At 36.1% G+C, this 19,661-nt stretch overlaps 1 protein-coding gene and 1 long non-coding RNA gene across 5 annotated transcripts in view; one reads left to right on the plus strand and one right to left on the minus strand.

The window, feature by feature from the left end:
- The window catches only part of dazap1 (DAZ associated protein 1), a 33,855-nt gene extending 15,646 nt beyond the window's left edge, over positions 1-18,209 (minus strand). For 2 of the 4 annotated variants that reach the window (XR_001663121.1, XM_016675572.1), the window contains exons 1-7: positions 17,997-18,206; positions 17,011-17,051; positions 13,137-13,303; positions 12,048-12,113; positions 10,713-10,820; positions 7,784-7,832; positions 2,304-2,386 (exon numbers count right to left, since the gene is read on the minus strand). Coding sequence is in view for 3 of the 4 variants with exons in the window: in XM_016675572.1 (XP_016531058.1) it covers positions 2,304-2,386; positions 7,784-7,832; positions 10,713-10,820; positions 12,048-12,113; positions 13,137-13,303; positions 17,011-17,051; positions 17,997-18,028 (546 nt within the window). In the remaining variant the exon portion in view is untranslated. Of the gene's footprint in view, positions 1-2,303; positions 2,387-7,783; positions 7,833-10,712; positions 10,821-12,047; positions 12,114-13,136; positions 13,304-17,010; positions 17,052-17,996 lie in introns of all 4 variants that reach the window. The other 2 variants (XM_016675571.1, XM_007560548.2) reach the window with 2 other exon arrangements.
- Positions 2,385-6,574, plus strand: LOC107837127 (uncharacterized). The gene is made up of 2 exons (XR_001663122.1): positions 2,385-3,626; positions 5,556-6,574. It is a non-coding gene; the product is annotated as an uncharacterized LOC107837127 (long non-coding RNA).
- Positions 18,210-19,661: the final 1,452 nt, after the last annotated feature.

The following is a 19,661-nucleotide window of genomic DNA, read 5'->3' on the forward strand; positions in this document are numbered from 1 at the left end:
GGAGGTTTTTCAAATTAAAAGCAGCTGTGACCCATTAGTTCAAGTTATTTAAAGAACAAAACAACTGTCTTTATTAAATTCCTTTCAACTTTTCACTGATGTCACAATCCTGAGCCTATAAAATCTCTGTCCAATCTATATCAGGGTTTCTCCAGGTTTCACCAACTCAAATTTAAGACTTTTTATGACCAGAATTTAAGACATGTATCACAACAGAAATGGACTAAAGAAGTGGCAACAGAGGAGACCCAGTGGCAAAGACTAACTGCTGATAAATTTTCAATTACACATAATGGATGTAAAAAAGCTGGCTAGCGTTACTCTTGCTAGCAAGCTAGTTAGCTAACAAGAGTATATTAGCAGCTAGCTACAAGTAGCAGCAACTGCCTTCAATCATAGAACACAATGAATGCAGACAAATTTATGCATAACGGTAAAGTCCTGCAAGAAAAAAAACTACATAGAATCAGATTAAAAAGTCTAAACATATTTAAGTCCAACTTATTGATTTTCAATTAATTTAAGACATTTTAAGGCCTTCATTTTAAATGCATTAATTTAAATTTTTTTAAGGATGCCCACACAAATCCTTCTATTTATTCAAATGCAACTTATACATTTCCAGATAATATGCGCTATGAGCTGTTGTAGAGGACTATAAATGATAAAAATAGACATTAAAACTCTGTATGCATGTGGCATGTTCTTATTCAAGTAGGTTTACAAAATGGGAGAAGATGGCAACCAGTAGCATAAACTGGATTTACATAATTTCTGTTTGTACTGAATACTCTCAAACAGTTCCTCAAAAGGGTTTATTACATTAATAATAGTTGAGAAAGTATTTATTTATTTATTTTTTACATGTTTAATCCATTTTGTTCTGTAATGCTAAAGGGAACTGTGCATTTGGTTTATGACATTTTTTAAATAAATCCCAATTATATTTTCAGTTTGTATTTAAGCAGAAGTTATCTTAGAAAACTTTAATGATCAAATCTGTTAAACATTCGCTTATTCGCACTGAGAAATAATCTCAGCCAAGCAAATAAACTTTTAGTTTTTAGTTATGTTAACAGCTACAACAGCATTTTTAAATACAACTTGAATTGTGCCAGAATATAAAATGGTACAGATGTGGACAAATTATAATTTATTGTATTAGCATAACATCACAATGAGAATTTAACTGTGGATCTTTTGAAATATTCAGAGTGAGATTTTGCTGCTGTGATAAAAACTGAACTTTATTGAAGGTTTTGTTCACGTCTAGTAAATTAAACTGACTTTCACAACATTTTCTTCCCTATAATGTCATGCAAAAACAAAGTTTATCAATGCTCCACAATATTCACTGTTGTTTGTATTAAGGCAGAAAATTAGGCTAACTTTTTTTAATTAGACCAAATGTAACTAAATTAACACCAATGATTCAAGAGCTGCAAGGAAACAGACATGTTTGGAGCAAATATCAGATATGTTTTGATTAAAACTTGCCAATTTTGTGGGTGGGTTTTACTCAGCTGAGGCAGCAGCTGGTGGTGTTTACTACACACACTGAGCCGACACACACTGTGCCAAAAAGGTTATGAAGAGTGTTCGAATGCGACACCACCAACAGAGTGTTGTTTCTGCCTGTATGAGCAGCTTACCTGCCTCTATCTGAAACGCCTTGCAACGAGTGCAGTAAACTCCATCCATCTGGAGAAACCAGCAAGCTAAACAAACACCCAGAAGTGATATGCAAATATCTTTTTTTTTGCCTGGCGCTTCACACTTTCCTTTTTGCTTTTTCCGACAGCTAACAGACACAGTATGGAGATTCGACTGAGGTCACCGAGTTGAACTTTTTCAAAAAGAAAAAAAAAATTAAAAAATAAAACATGTTGACATGTAAGTGACCTGCCAACAAAACATTAGAAAACAGACAAAAGAAAGAATGAAGAAAAAAAGAAAACAGAACTGATTAGACCAATCCTTTAGGTGATAAATGGTATTTTAAACTACTTGAATTGGAAATAATTTTGCACTGAAAGCCAGAAAAATATGACAAATTTAAGAAATTTTGGTTAAATCTACTTGAGACACTCTAAAGGAGTGGTCAGTTTAAACAAAGCCTTGGGCGACAATTAAATCCACACAGAAGCCGAGATAAGTTGTTACGTGGTGCCAATATTCTTGTTATTTTAGGATGTTAAATGATGCATTTAAGCTGCTGATGAAAATTCTGACAATCATCATCAGAGCACATCGCCCAAGCCTCTGTTCGATCTTAAGGGTAAAATAAAACTACAACTACACACTTTTTTGCCCATGATGTCGTGAAAATGCATGTTGACAGCCTGGTCCACTGATTGTTCGGCCTCGAAAGTAATAAATCCAAAACCTAGCCAACGACCAAGAGTGAATCAAGGTAGCAGGGGGTTGTGACAACACAAGATGAAGAACAGTATTGGGCTTCAGCAGATTGAGGATCCGTCAAGGATGAGCAAGAGGCTCCTGGGGTTCGGATGACGTCGCAGACTTGCAGAGCAACACAAATCCAAGACTAAAGCCTGGGGGGATTGAAGGAAACCTTTTTCTTTAGCAATACTTGGTGAAATGAACAATTATGAACAGCTTACATTTTAAACATGAAGGATGATGGGTGAGGATCGTTACAAAATGAGGTCGGTCAGTAAGGTAAATTTTCCACCTAAATAATAAATTGCAGTATTGTTACATATTGTTAGTTAGTGCCGTTTCATCCAAACCCCACCTTGATCTGTCCCCTGGTATATTGCTGTGGAGCACACACTCGCAGCAGCCATTGTTAATGCATCACAAAAACATGGAGTAACACAAATTGTAGAATGCCTAAAGCTTTCTCCGAGCTTTCCCAAATTCAGTATTTTTTTTACTTTTGAGTCTGCCAGGATAAGCCTAAAAAAAAAAAACGGACATTCGCAAAACTGCTTACAAAGGTAACACAAAGATACAGGTCGTAGCGTTTTCCCCTCGCCGATCCGTTTATTTATTTCGCTCAAAGGGTTTCACGGGGAATACACAAAGTGCACCAAGAAGAATCGAGTTCAAAGTCAAACTTTTTGGGAACACCAACCTCTCAATGAACTACTTCAAAACTTCTCTACAGAGTGTTAACAAGCTGCAGTGATCTACTTTTCAATCTGATTATCTTTGGGTTCTGGCAGAACTGGGTTGAGAGCACATCTCCACTTAGGGACCTAACCTGGATCCAATTAAACGTCCTACGAGACGATTTCAGAGACCTCTAGTGCAACGCCAGGCGTTCCCCAGCCTTATGCTCTACCACTATTAATAACATCTGTCAATGACCCGTCCCCAACCTAAATTTACAACCACGCTGGCACCATTAAGAAGTTTGAAATATCTTGGTTGCACTCAAACTGGAATGGTAGAAAATGGTTTCTAAAATGTTGGTTATATGTATTTATTTATATAAAATGGGGTTTTATTTTAACGTTATCAATGTGAAGTTTGTCAACATTTGTTTATTCTTTGAATTTATTTTGTTTAGTCAACATTTATTTTCTTTTTCCGCTGCTCTTGGCGGTGGTTACCGTAGCAACCTGTAACTGCCACTTTTTCAGGTGTCTGTAACTGTGGTATGTATTAGAATCAGCTCTGCGTTTTCTTTACAAGTACTATATACTGCTCAAAAAAAATAAAGGGAACATTTCACTTTAATTTTGTGTGTGGCTCCAAATCCAGGCCTCCATTGGTTAATAAATTTGATTTCCATTGATGATTTTTGTGTGATTTTGTTGTCAGTAAATTCAACTTTGTACAGAACAAAGTATTCAATGAGAATATTTCATTCATTCAGATCTAGGATGTGTTATTTGAGTGTTCCCTTTATTTTGAGCAGTGTATTTTAACATGTATTTTAGATCAAATTAATAATGCACAGTGTTTCATGAGTAAATTGCTATGTTTTGTATCATTATTAATGTTGCCCATTTTAGCCATGTTTAATGTTACAATGATAACTGCTGCCAACTTCTCATTGGGAGCTATTGTTTTGCATGTTTTAAGGTTATTTATTGCATTTTTATATTATATTACATAGAAAGGTTACATATTACACCTGGAGTGACTTTTTGAAAATTACTGATCCCCTTAAGGGGCACAGGTGATTTTTTTTTTCTTTTGTATTCCTTCACAGTGATAAATATCAATTTAAACTTGCACTTATATATACTTCTTAACTCTTTGGTGCAGGAATTCAATTTATTAACTGCGTGTTTGTGAAATATCTTTCGGTATAGATGGGACTCCACATGAAAACTGCCTGTTATTAACCATTCAGACAACCAAACCTGTCAGATGGCGACAGTACTCCATGAAAATAACTCCAATAGTCCAAATCGTTTGGATTTTTCTTTCTTTCAAGCTTGCTTGCTTTCTTTCAGAAAGTTTTCCGTCGTGTTTATGTTTTAAAGATGGAAAGCTCATGTTTGACCCGTTTTGCCTCTGGCATTTAGCACACAGGTTTTGTGGTGCGCTAGAATCCAAAAGAAGATGTAAAACATCTGATGTCTTACAAATGAGATATTCTAACATACATAGAAACAAAAGGTACAAAAATGTTATATTGTAGCAGTTCATGCATTTAAGATGCAAGAACTGACTATAGTACATAGTAGGGAATGCAAATGAAAAAACATGTCTCAATATGTTTAAACTTTACACAGGAAGGATGTTTAAAACCCAAACTTGCAGATTAAATGAATCAGTCAAATATCAAACAAGTCAAAAATATTTAATAAATTATTTTCATATACTTAATAAATTCAGATCTCAATACTCTCCACAATGGATGTGCAGATGTTATCGCCAATTTGCTAACACTTATATAAGCTGTTAATTTATTAATGCATGTATGCCAAAAACCACCACTGATTACAGGTTTTTGATTTAACACTAAACGCAGAATCTGATCAGTGCAATTGAAAATGTAGTGCCAGTTTTCTACCAGTAAATAATACATATGGTTAGAATAAATGCAGTAAATATTTCATATGCACCCATCCACCAGAATAACCTGATTGAAAACTCTCAGTAAGTCGGTTCTCTCTCTCACCACTTATCTCAGTCTAAAAACTGATGCACCTTCTGTAGACCCCGTTTCAGAGTAAAAATGAAGTGCTTTTACAACAGGCCTGTACCTCTGTGTTACCTGTCAATGCACAGTAACCTAAAGGAGAAAAGACAAATCTTATGAAAACAAAGTTAATCACATTCAAACCATTCACAAGGAGAAAGGGGACAGAAGAAAGAAAAATAGAAAGGGCTTACTTACAAAAATACTTAATTTTCTACAAATGGGAAAACATACTATGCCATTTAAGATACAAGTACAAGTTACTTCTAAATCAAGGTAAAGAAAACTTATTCCAATCTTTAAGACATATATAAAGTAGTTTTAGTACCAGAAAACGTTAATGCTATTAAAGATTAAATAAATGATTGTTACTGATGCAGATCATCATGTTAAATCCCAATGATAAACTATTCTGGGTTCCTCCCAACAGCGGATGAATGGTGACATAAAAGGCGGAGCGATAATGGAAGCAGTGGGTCAGCGGCCGCATCGCCGCGATGCGGGACGAGCGCAGATGAAACAGCTGTGGCTGTAACTCAGCGGACCGAGCCTGACGCCAGCACAGCCGGCGGGACGAGTCTGATTCCCAAGGAGACCGTGAATGCTAAAAGTGTCGACACATGTCAAAGGCTCATCATTTATTTATGACTTAACCGGACAGATGTAAAAGTCAGTCATTTCTGTAGTCGGGAAATAGGTTAGAGAAACTTTTCAATGGGTGAAAAATGTTTAGTTCAATGCTATTGTTCCTGTGGTAACGATGTCGTATTCGCCATATGGATTTTGGGCTGCGAGCCGCCGCTCTGAAGGACAAATCCCTCTTTAGATGCTCAAACTGTTCTCAATATGCCAGCTGCGCACTGTGATTAAGTGCTGTATTTTTTGGAGCACCTATTTTTCCCACAATCTGTCTCCTTATCAGGTAGCAATTCCTTTTAGCTCTGATCCCAGAATGCATTTCATTAACTTCTTCATTAATTGAATGAATCCGTTTTGTTGTATTTTATAGGAGAAGCATCTACTATGAAAAAAAACAAAAAAAAAAGATAGCATTTTATGAAGCTATACATCAACATGTGTAATTAATGCCACTGTGGACACGGATTTGCATTCATCCGTCCCATGTGGGATTTTCTAATTTTTCTTTTTGCATAAAAAGAAAATATCTTTATAACAGCACAGAAAAAAACTGATTCAATTACAAATATTTATTTTAGCTGTGTTTTTACGGCTTAGTGTAGTGTTTTGTAGCAAGAACCTTTAAAAAAAAACAAAAAACATATTAAACATAACATACTATTAAATATAAATGTATGTGTCCTGGTGCTTTTGTTCCTATAAAGCAAAACATTACATAAAACTTTAGACAACGATGCGTTAACATTAACTGAATCCTGTTAAAATACACAAAACATTTGCCCTGCTGTCACTGCCACAGTAAGTGTAAGGCATATTTTCAAGCAAATGCGACAAAAACAAAACAAAAACAAAAACTAGAACTCGCAAAATTCCTGCAAAATAATTACTTATTTTTTGCAGAAATATGGAGAGCTGTTAAAGTTATTATAGTTCCTTGAACAGGTTAGAATAGGTACATTGTATGGCACATACAGCGGTAGAACAAACTGACCAACAAAAGCGCAGGAGCAAGTTGGGTTGCTAGGTGATGGGCCAGGTTCTGGGGTTGCTAGGTAACAGCACTGCACTGGGACATATTTTGAAATGGCTCGTTTTCTAAACCCCTCAAAAAACTGTAACTCATCGCCAAAAATCAGCTGGGTATTTTTCTTTAAGATCTTAAGCTGATTTTAGGAACATCTGAGATTCAATAACTCAGAAGAATTTTTAATTAATACGAGTTACAAAAATATTTAATTTCCCTTTAGGATCAATAAAGTATTATTGAATTTGAATTGAAATGGAAGTATAAAAATGTCAAAAAAGTGAATTTTGCATAATAGGTCCCCTTTAAACAAAAAAATAAAATAAAAATAAATCCATAAATAAATCGAAATGGCGTTCTACCGCATGCATATTAAATATTTTAGTGTCCTAATGTAAAATCAAGAGCCTAAGCAGAACCTTCAACTACAAATAACCTCAAGTCAACAAACAAATGTCATAAGTCGTCTTGTTAGAGGTATTTTTAAAGCTACAGCCTCTGTTTTTATTGTCCTTCAATGTAAGAAATCTAAAATAAATAGCTTTCTTGCTCTGTTTGATCACCGATTTCTTTTCAGAAATCAATCTTGAGGAAAAATCACAGGAAGACTCATGTTCTCCACCAAGGTCACAACCCACACACTACAAAGCAAACCCTACAATAGCTACAGTAACTTCAAAAAACATGAAGGAAAAAACAATAAAAACACAATGAGTTAAGTTTTATTCAATCATGAAGCGATAGCAGATGGTGAGACGAATTAGTCATTTTTCTACTAAATGTTTTCTAGAAAACTGAGCTTCTTTTAAGTGCCTGTCATTCAGTGTGCGTCCAACATACAACTCCTGCTGCAGGGTGACATGTTTTAAGTGAATTAAATGGAAATGAATGGGTTGTGATTTCTCACTTTGGGCCAGAATAGTTTGCCATGGGATTTAAGATGGTGAGGAATAGAGCGGGAGAGAGGGGGGGAGAAAAACGGGATCAGCTTTTACCTCGGGGCCTCTGCTTCTCCGCATCATAGATCATTACCACCTCTGTGACCTTGAACGGGACAAAAGGAAAACAGTGGCTCCATTTAGAAAAATGGACAGGATCCTTTCATATTCAATTTAATAACCCTCACTGTTAACGTTCTTCTTCAATGCCATGAAAAAGTGTTTCATTCTACGTTCACACACCAGGCAAATGCGACCCAAATCTGATTTTTGTTCCTTTTTTTGCCCAAATGCGACCTTTATCAGACTTTTTCACACCAGTCTGAACGACTCAATTCTGATTCTTTCGATCATCAAAAAAAATCTGATTTGTCACTTCCACATGTGATACTAAATCTGTTGTTTTCAAGTATCTACAGTAGTAGTCGTCAATTAATCAAATTTTCTGTTTCTGAAAATTAATTTTTTTGGAAAATCTGGATTTTTTTTTCCAGCAGTGCACTCTGAGTTTCCATAGTTCAGACTGAGTGATGTCAGCCATCTTGTTTGACAAGCGTATTTACAGCTTCTAATTATTTCGACTTTGAATTCAGGTCAACTCACAGAAAGAAGGATTGAAAAAAATTAATTTAATTTTTAAAAATAACTTTTTTAATTGATCGAAGAAGAAAAAGATTAAAATCAGAAATCAAATTTGGCATAAAAAAAGGTTGGATATTTTTCATCAACTGAAATTTTATTACAGTCGCATTTAATTGGTACTATGAACAAACAAGCAAAAAAAAGAATCAAAAATCAGAATGAAGTATCAAGATCTGCTGTGTGAATGTATCTTTATGGATTCAAATAATCAAAAATGATAGACAAAGATAACCTGAGTAGATTATTTTACAAAATAATTTCATTTATTTAAAATTGAAAAAAGGTATCCAAAGCAACCAACCCCTATGTAAAACAATAACTGATCACTTTAAATCAATTAACTGTAATTAATGATTAATATCAGTTCAACTTTACAAGCAGAGCTGCAGCATCCAGAATCTCCTCAAATAGAACCTTTTCCTGCTATTTTAAGCTAGAAAAAAATCCAAAAAATAGATTTAATAACACAAGGAAACCATTGACATCCATCAGTCTGGAAAAGGTTCAAAAACACTTTGTTGGATCTTATCAATTAACGCATAAATCTGCATCTTTAATACAAATTAGCCTCATTGTGCTGATGTGGGCGTTGCGCCTCGGAGCGTCGGCCACCGACTAGACGCAGACAGTGTGTGTGGTAGAAAAATGAACTGGGGCGTATTTATTGACTGATCTGTGCAGCTGCCCTCTAGGCTCCAAGACTCCAGTGAAACAGTGAGAGCCATAAACAACAAATTATAAAGACATGGAGTTCATCCGGCTGGCCAACAAAAATTACTCCAGGAATGAAGTGGCGATTCATCAGGGTCACAAAAGAACCCAGAACCACATCTAAACCACGCTGGTCTCACTTGCTTCGGTGAAATAAGTGATGATTCAACAGGAAAGATGCTCAGCGAATAAAACGGCTACTAATCTGGTGAGAAGCAGCATTTCAGAAAAAAGATCGTCATGCTTATGGTCAGACACGGTGCCGGCAGTATGATGATCTGGGGATCTGGACAGCTTGGAATAACCAAACTCTGCTGCAAACCAAAAAAATCCTGAAGGAAAATGTTCGCCCATCGGTTCGTTACATTAAGCTAAAGCAAATTTTGACAAGCAGTCACTTCATCTCTGAATGGCTATAGAGAAACACAATGAAGGTTTCTGGGAGTTGGTCTAGTCAAAGTCTGCATTTGTATCTAATGGAGAACAGACAACTGATGCTCAATAACCCTTAATTGTGGCTGAATTTAAACATTTCAGCCACACAAAAAATCATCAGTTATTGTAAATCGGGTGTCTGCAACGCTGTCCTCCAACATCTGGATGCATTGCTGCCGCAGCGTCACTGGCAATCAGCAGGTTTGGCAAAGCACTAGGTAACTTCTATAAACATTTATTTATTTAACTAATTATTAAAACTATTACAATCTCCTGGTAATATGAGACAGAAAATGTGAAAAACTAAATCAGGTTCCTCCATCTCCTCCCTGTGGTCCTATTGCCATCTGCAGAAATACAACACTCCTGCTCAAAAACCACCAATCAGAGCCAAGAGGAGGGTCTTTGTGCTGTCAATCACACTTGTAAAGGTGCTGCTCACACCCGCCTCTACCACATTGAGTACAGTGGTTCAAGCTCAAGACTGCTGCTTTGATAAAGGTGGAGAAATAACTTAAAGGTACAGGAAAATTGGCAATTTCTCAAGCTCGACACGATTCGCAATGGAGGAGCTGAGAACCTGTAAGTCGTCCTTATTCAAATAATTTTAAAATTAAAGGCTCATTGTCTTTTACCAAAAACAAAAGTGAAATCCTACTAAATCTGACGCCACTCTGTTTGTGTTTACATTTCATAAAAAGGAAGTAGCATTCAGCGTCTTCTTCAGTAGCTCTTGATGCAGCGTCCCCACAGGCGAGGAGGGGAAAAGGTTTTTCAAAGGGTTTGGTCCATTTGACACAGTGCAGTGAGAAAGAGAAGCGCATCAGCTGAAAAAGTAACAAATGTTGCAACTTTGGTCCCAAACCGTCTAACCGACTATCAGGTGTGAAAACACGCCAAGTTTCTGGTTTTCTCAAAACTTTCTACTTCAGTTTTAGTCGTTCATTTTATTCAGCGGTGCTGGAGCAGGAAGCTGCAGACACTCAATTTTTCACACAGAGGCAAGTTGGCTGGCTTTTTTTCTTTTAATAATCAAAATTTGAAAACTCTGATTTATCTTCACTCAGGTTATCTGTGTCTGAAAAACTTAAATGCAACAGAAAAAAACAAAACCAGAGGAAATCTGATGGGACTTTTTTTTTTCTTTTTACGTTAATGTGATTTTAACCAACACTAAATGGGCAGCAGTGATACTTACCACTCCGAATCTATTGAAATAGTCCCTGAGTTCAGGCTCTCCGCAGTTATGGGGAATTCCACCTACAAATATCTTCTTAGATTTATTGCTATCAGCTTTGCTGCCCTTCTGAAATAAAAAAAAGCAAGAGAGTGGATGGATTTGATATCAAAGTGTGTTACAGTATCACTTCAGGAGGAGGGGGAGGTCAGTACGCTATCATCTATTTAGACGGTGCAGAAGAAATTAGGCTCTTCTACTGCCCTGGGGTATAATTCTTAACATGTCAAGTCAATGCAGCTCCAGTCTAGAACGCGGCATCTTCCACTTCCACTCAACCGCAGAGCTTTTCTCTGCTGCTGCTGCAATCTGGCAATAAAAGCAAGGCGCTGCTTAAATTACTTATTTTTTACCCAATTAATCTTGACTTTTTTCAGTAAAAACCAGCTGAATGACTTGGGGAAGGTGGGGGGTTAAAAAGCTGACATTCATTCTTCATACAGCCAAATATGTGACTTAAAATGACTCCAGCTTTGCAGCATTTGCTGGTTGACCCAAAATTATCCAAGTTGGAGGAAAGATTTCTCACTGCCTAAATAAATTCAGTGCTGAGAGCTATTTGTTTTTTTTGTTACATCATAAAATCCAGTTTATTTTCAAATCCAAATCCAGAGAAAAATGCTACAAGGGAGAACGTTTCACATAAAAGTGGCTGTTTGTCTTAAAAATGTTTCTACAAATTACCAAGGAGCCACAGAGACGGGAAAACCATAAATAAGGAATTTAATGTGTGATTTCATGATAGGGTTAGGCAATAAACCAATTAAGTCTCTCAAATTAAGCAATTAATTAATCATATGATAAGTTAAAATGAGCTAAATGTAAACTTTTTGAAGGGTAATTTTAGTTTCAGAGACATCGTAATCCAATTTATTCATTGTTTTTACTTCCGTTTTATTTACCGTTTTTGCTTGTTGGTTTTATTTTGAATATTTAAAATGTCTTCCAGCTCTAGTGTTAAGTGTTCTGCACAAAGTTAAAGTTTTGAGAGGGAAAACTTTCATAAAATAATGAAAATAATAAATATAACATTTGAAAATGATCTCAAAACAATAATATTATTTATCAAAACAATTTCTGGGACAATTTATCGCTCAGGAAAATCTTTAATGATGAACAGCCTTCAATTAAGCAATTTTTTAAACAATATTTAATTTTAGAAAAATATGGATTTTTTTCCACCCCCATCATTGAACTCCATCAGTTTCCATCGTTCAGAGTGACGTCAGCACGCACAAAGCCGCCATCTTGTTTCGTAAGTGTGTTTTATCTGAGAAGTAATCAGATTACCCTTACCCAGCCCTCCTTGGTTCGAGACTTTTCGGGCTGCATTCCTCTGGGTGTGCATGGCTTTGGGTCAATCTGACGGGAGAGGAGGAGGAAATATTTCCACAATATTCTCAAGGAGAAGAACAGAAGAAAGTCGAATGTAGATTCATGAGCTAAACGCCTAACGATGCATCATATTAACGCAACAACAAACATGGTGCTTGCTGCAAGCAGGGCTGCAACTAATGATTATTTTAATTATAGTATTCTATCGATTATTATGACAAAACTGGCACAGTCTCCAGATTTCAAGCCCTTTTCTTTACATTAGAAATACATTTTAGGGCAACTTGGACTGCCTTACCGCCTCGGCAGAGCCCCACTAAGAACTGAGTGCATGCATCAGTTCATGAAAATACTTTTCTGCTGACCAATATCTCTACTTAAAAATATCTGCAGTTGATTTTACATGATACTGCAAAACAGAAAATGTGTTTTTCCATCAACTGAGACTTTAAAGACTTAAACTAATTGATATACTTAAATAAATTAACTTATACTCTCAATTTTCTTAAATGTACCTAAACGCAGATCTGACAAAAAATGTAAGAGACTACTTAAAATGATCATTTTCTCAGTTTTTACTCTTTTTATGTATATGTCTGAGTAAAATGAACATTGTTCTTTTATTATATGAACTACTGACAACATGTCTCTGAATTTCAAAGCAAAAATGTAGTGTTTATTTGCAGAAAATGAGAAATGGTCAAAATAACGAGAAAGATGCAGCGCTGTCAGACCTCAAATAACGCAAAGAAAACAACAACACTAATGTTTTAACTCAGGAAGAGTTCAGAAATCAATAATTGGAGGAATAACCAGGAGGTTTTCAATGGGATTCAGTGCACTGGGCTCAATGTTTTCCAGAGCTGTATATATATTGACAATAAAGTCTTATATTTACTCTAAACATCACATTTCACTCATAGGACTGCACAGAAAGGTCAGTATCCTAATATAATTTCTCTTTTTCCTCAAACAGTTTCCTATAAATATGAAATATGTTTAAGCACAGTTAGCACAAAGCAGGGGAGTTTTACAGCCTAAAATACTCACATTTCTTCCATCAAGGTTATGTGGCTTTGTCTCCAGCACTGTTCGTACACAATTAGGGTCTTTGAACTTAACAAAGCCGAAGCCTCGCGACTGATTTGTGGTTTTGTCCTTCATGATGACACAATCTACTACCTCTCCATACTGCGAGAAGTAGTTTCTCAAAGTTTCTAAGAAAGCAGAGACAGACATTGCATTGATATTTCACAGCTTTGCAGGAAATTACAACCACAGATTCAAAAACAGAATCAAGAAGTACAGTCAGGATAAATGGAGGATGAATTTATGCTTAGCAGTTAAACTTGCTCTGAAGATGTAAGTGGGGCAAAAAGAAGTGCAAAAGTAAAGCATCCTGAGCTGCTAAACCCTGAAAATCCTCCTGCGACCTTGAATTTATGTTGTATCAGATTACCAGGGATTGGACTATTTACGTGAAAACATTAAATTAGAATAAGACGCATACAGAAACTCCCTAAGAGCAAACAAAGCACAGAGCTAGAGTCATCTTGTACGGTGCCAAACATGCTACTGAGCACTGCAAACCCAGCACACACCCAGGGAGCCGATTCAACCAAGACGAGCAAGTTTGAACAAATGAGAAGTCACTTTGGAGAGCTCGTATAATCGGTTTTCTTATTGCTGGAAAGCCCTGGGGCATCGGCGCAGAAGAAAAACCACAGAGTTACGCAGAACTGTGGTGCAGATCTTAAAGTTAAGACGGCGGTAAATACAGACAAGCTCTTGTGCAAAGTTAAACAACAGCAAATTAGCCATGAGCTGCAGAAGGGCTTCAAGCAAACCTGGAAGTCGACTCCTGTTGGGTCTGAATGCAAGCAGGACGTAAATATAAACCAACTGCTTTTGATTTACAGGTCTTCCTGCCAAATATCATGTGAAAGCATCATAAAGATGTGTATTTAAATAAAATTAAACTGTCTCAATGTACAAGAGCGCTTCCCTTTAGATCATATCTGGAAAATACCTTGAATGACTTGAAAGAGAAAGAGCAAAGCAGAAACAAATCAGCATTTCCTGCAGGCCTTTAGCCTCCAGTGTTATTTCCTTTGTTTACAAAACAATGCAAATAATTAATAGAGAGACACTAATCGATTGACACATTTTGCATTTGATCAGCGGATGAAATAATAATGAAATGTATATTTTTTTTTGTTTGTTTTAAAATGTCAAAATAGACAAAAATGGCAGTGGTTTAAAAATGATAAATTTTGATTACAGATTATTAATTAAATTTTTGTCCCCTGAAAAGATTAAAAGATACAGCAGAACTGAAGACAAAAATGACTTTCAGTTGCAAACCTGTGCAATTAATGCCTCAAAAATAAAATTCTCCAATAATTTCAGTAAATAAATCCATCAACCACCTGCATGTACTTTGACTTTTCTTTTTTATAATGTTATTTATTGCTTTATGCATAAATTGAGATTATTCATTCAAAGTCAGTGGGATTCAAAACCAATTCCTGTATGAATAAAACCCAGCAGCACATTTTTCTTTTATGAATTAAAATGTACTTAAAATAAAAGTTGGAATCGGTGCCTTGAAGTTTAACTGAAATCGGCAGAAAAAAAAATTTGTGCATGTCTACTAATAAATAAAAAATTAAGTAAGCGTAATAAACATGCCTTATTTTACCATTTGCTCTGGTTCTGCATAACCGATATCAAATAGAAGTAATGAATTTATCATCCTGTAATAACTATTTTTTTTAAATGCTATATATTTAAAGGCCCAGTTATCAGATGGTTTCTTGTACTTAATCAGTTCTTCAGATTTTTTTTTCACATTTAGTCAAAAATTATGTAAAATTTATGTGGTTTTATAATAACTATTATTATTATTATTATTATTACAGCAGCACTCTTTTATGATGAGGATTGCAGTTTCAGTAAATGACATTGATAATGTAAATAAAACCTTTTTAGAATATAACTTGCCATCTACTCATGTTAATGACAGATGCATTTGATTTGCCTTAAATATCAGCTCCATATCAACTGATTTGATTCATTTGATCAACGAGTCTACATTTAACTCTAACGTTTACATCAAAGAAAGCAGGATGACTTTTTGATTCAGAATATAATGAGTCATTTTAAAAGGTTAAAATATTTTCTAGCCGATAAAACTAATACAAATCAATCAACAGATTTTATTCAAAGCATTAAAAAAGTAGAGCGTCTATGAATGTTTGAGGGAAATATCTGCCAGTTAAATACAAATTTTTTTACATTTCTGAATTATTATTATGGTTTTAATTTCCCTAGAATGAGATCAGCTACCCCAGATTATCAGCTTTTTAAACATTGTTGCCTTTTAATTTCAACCAGTCCAGTCCTGAAGATCTACTATCCTGCACCAGTTCTGCCCCAGAACGACCTCTTGACCCCGTTCAGGTGATGGGAGGCCGAAGGAATAAGTAATGTAACATCACTGCTGGACAATGTGTTGCTCAACTGCAGAGCTCCTGCAGCGACAAACTGCTGCATCCTGGGTGCACAAAGGAGCGTTACCGTAGATCCTTCCTTCGATCTGCTGTTAAACTCTATTACCATCACCGCTCCCAACAACCTCCTGTTATTGTCACTTATTGTGAACAGTTTGTTGTTTTTAAGAAAAAACACACATTTTGTATATTTCTTTTAAACTGATCCTACTCAGTGGCACACAGTTTGAAAGTACCTAGTTACAATTACTCAATAACATTTACTTGAGTAACTTTTTTGGGGAAAAAACAACAGACTTTTAGGAGGATTTTTACTGTGCTGTACTTTTACTTAAGTAATTTTATTATGAAATATTTCTATTCTTCTTTGAGTAAAATTTCTGGATTTTCTACTTCACTGAATGAAAAAAACAAAACATGTTTTAACCAAAAATCAACCAAAGACCTGCAGTTTTTGTTCAAGTTGTATAAGTTTTTTTTATTGAAAGAAACTGATTTAGAAAGATTTTCTTTTGCCTGATTTTGTTATTTTTTGTTACTTATTTGAATTATTGTCATTTTCATCCTTAAAATAAAATTTCCACTTAACTTTATATTTTGGTCTGTCTGATTATGCAACTTTTAAATATTAAATGATTGACAATTTAATCAGTAACTCAGTACTTGAGTAGATTTTTTACCAAATACTTTTTCACTCTTGAGTAATTTCTTGGATGGCCACTCTTTACTTTTACTTGAGTAAAAATATGTTCAAGTACTTTTACTTGAGTACAATTTTTGTGTATTCTGCCCACCTCTGCCTCAGATTACACTATTTTTAATAACTGCACAGTATTTTTATGTTGTATTTTTACTGTTACAGTGCAGCAAATTATTCTTAATTCTGTTTTTATATATTTTCTGTTTATATGCATTTGTGATACTTTACATACTTTGATTGCTTGTCACTTTACTTCTGTTGCACCCAAACATTCCTCAGTGTGGGACAATAAAAAGTAATTTTATTCTACTCTAAACACCTGATGTAAATTAATGGCTCTTTTCCAGACCTCTGCAGAGCTAAAAGATGGTGATAAAAGTTGCATGATATTAACTGGAGTCCTAACATGATGCTGGTATCATTTGTTTTCAGAAGGAAATGTTTGTTTTGAATAGAGAAGCAGAACATATGGAATTATAATCAGCATACAAGTCAATTAGTGCAACGCTTGAATGCAGCATTTCATAGGGTTTTACATACAATGCATTCAAATCTTTCTTGCTAGTTATATTTGACAAATTGGATGAATGAAGAACTTGTGGCTTTATTGGCACTTGCAGTCAATGCAATATTCCACAAATATGCAATTACATCTTTAGCTTTATTTTTATTTTCCTGACATGCCTACTTATGTTATGGCGGCAGGACTTACCTTGTGTCGTACTCCAGTCCAGTCCACCTACAAAAAGTTTCCTAAAAGATGAGACCAAACATAATCACTAGTTATAGCAAAGAGATAAACTGAGAGAAAAACAGAGCTTCTGCTAAAATGTGCGGATATAACATTAAAAGTTTAAAGAAAAACACACACACACACACAAGCTGCTGCAACATCAGGATATAAACACACGGTGCAACGCTTAAAATCACCGCGTCTTAATGTTCGCTGTTCGCCACTTTGCGCTTTAAATACTGCAAGCAGCGGCATTGACAATAAAGAGGTCTTTTACATGAAACGTCCTGCCACGTAAGTCAGCCCGGGACAGAGCCGTGACGTTGGGGGAGCTAACTGGAAACCACCAGCCTTCAACCATGAGAGCCCGACCACAGCGAAGCAGAGCCGGGGGAAGCGCGGTTGCTCGGCTCGCTGCATGCGGAGCGAACCAAACTCCCGGTGCCGATTAAATAACCGTGAAGTTCAGCGTCTGTTTCAACTGTTCGGGTAGCTACCCGGTGGAGATAATCGACATGAGGTGTGAGGTGATGGATGTAAAAACCGAGAGCCCGGTGCAGGAGAGGATGCTCCATTCTCCAGCAGTGCCCGCTAAATGTCCTAGCCGCGGCGGAGTCAAGAGCTGACTTTCGCCTCGCTGACGAGCGCTAGCAAAACTAGCTCTGCTGCTTGGAGCTAACTAGAAATAAGTGACAACAGTAAAAACCAATTTGACAACTAGTGTGTCACTACCGCAGGTCAACCAGGTATAATTCGCCACAAGCCATAACACAAACAACCCACTCACTTTGAGGACTAGTTTCACTTTTTAGCCGCGTTTCCTCCGGCTTACTGAAGCTAACCGAGCTAGCCGCAGCTAGCTGTCAAATGACAGCTTGACAACACAGAGCGCAGGCTGCAAGTTACAAAACAGCAGAAAATTTTTCTTGTGGAAACACAGGGAAACTCTTTTAGGCATATCTCACCCGACTTCATCTCCGACTAAGTTGTTGTTCATTTCTGAGGCTGTAGCGGTGGACTTTGGGAGCTGTGAGCGGCTTCTTGCTTCAGTGCTGCCCCTCTCAGACTGAAAGCGGAGGAAGGTCACTCCGCTTTTTGGTTCAAACTGTTCTGCGCAATGACGACGCTGCAGGGGGCAACAGCCTTTAAAGGAACATTACACCCAAACACCAGCTCTCCATGGTTCATTTGCTTAGAAAGACAGAACTGTAATCTGGAAATTACGTCATTCTCAGTTTACAGTGCACCGCAAACGCCACTGGATTTTATTGGGATTTTATGGGATAAAGCGACATGAAGTTGCAAGTAACTGTGAAGTTTAACTCATATTCAAATACTGTATTAATCCGAGTGGGAATTGAATGTTGTAACATTTTTTCTTCAAAGAGTTGTAGATGCTGAAGGATCTCCTGTAGCAGTCTGTATTACAGCAACATCTCAAGAAGCCTGACAGAAGACACTAGCTGTGTTTCTGTTAACAATAAAGTTGCGCAAATTGAAATCACAAAAATATAATCGCTTAATGTATCAATCAATCAATCAATGAAATTTTATTTGTATAGCACATTTCAGCAGCAAGGCATTTCAAAGTGCTTTACATAATTAAAATAAGAACAGCATGTGACATTGAATAAACAATGACAAAGAGAAAGACATTTTGAAAAAGATTAAAAAAGATAAAAACATTAAATCCCGCACCCCTTTTAGGACTTCAGTTAAATGTCATTTAACTGGGGCTCTTATTTATATCAGTCAGACCCTCCGGTTTCTTGAGTATTATTGTGCAAATTCATGTAAAATCCACCCTCTTTTTTGTGCTAATACATAATTGGGAGTCTAATTGATGTCAGATCGTAGTCCATGATCCAAGTAATAAAAAGTCAATTTATATAATTTGTCGGTAAACAGACAAAAACTGCATTGATTTGATTGATAACATAGTATTTAAGCACATTTAGTAGTCTAGAATCTAAGGGCCACATAAGAAACTATGGCGGGCCAGATTTGGCCCACAGGTCTCGAGTTTGACACATGTGGTTTAAAACATATCACATAATAATAAAAAAACATAAATCTTACATTTTTTCAACTTTCTATATATTTTAAATGAACTCAACAACCCACACCTCCAATCAGCTTATCAATAGCTTCAGATTTAAGAAACGTTTCTCCACTTTTTTTTCATGAATCAAACGCACACACAAAGATATTTGGAAGATAAAATATTGTCTGAAAATATTATACAATGTTGCATGGATCATCATCTTTATTACACATTTGTTCCCCTTTTCCCTTTATAACTGTGTCCTTTCAACCAATTATGTATCTTGGATCTAATTAACAACAGAAATAGAAGTACAGGAGTGTCTCTGTGCTGCTGTTATTCCCAAAGCTTTCCCAGTCAGCCGGTGGGAATTATAAAAGTCAGAACAAGAACCACCTTCTCACTCAGCAAAGCGTGTCCCTGGAAGATGCTCTTGTTTCTCTTTATCTGCTTCATATCATTCATAAAGGACAAATTGAGGACAAACATCAGCATGTCATGATTTATAGCAGCCTCTCCGCTGGGACTGGAGCCAATTTCTTTCAAAACACCTCATGTGTGAGGGAAACAGCTTGATCATGTTTCT

The sequence above is a fragment of the Poecilia formosa genome, unplaced genomic scaffold (assembly GCF_000485575.1).
Source record: "Poecilia formosa unplaced genomic scaffold, Poecilia_formosa-5.1.2 Scaffold116, whole genome shotgun sequence".
In the NCBI taxonomy this organism is placed as follows: domain Eukaryota; kingdom Metazoa; phylum Chordata; class Actinopteri; order Cyprinodontiformes; family Poeciliidae; genus Poecilia; species Poecilia formosa.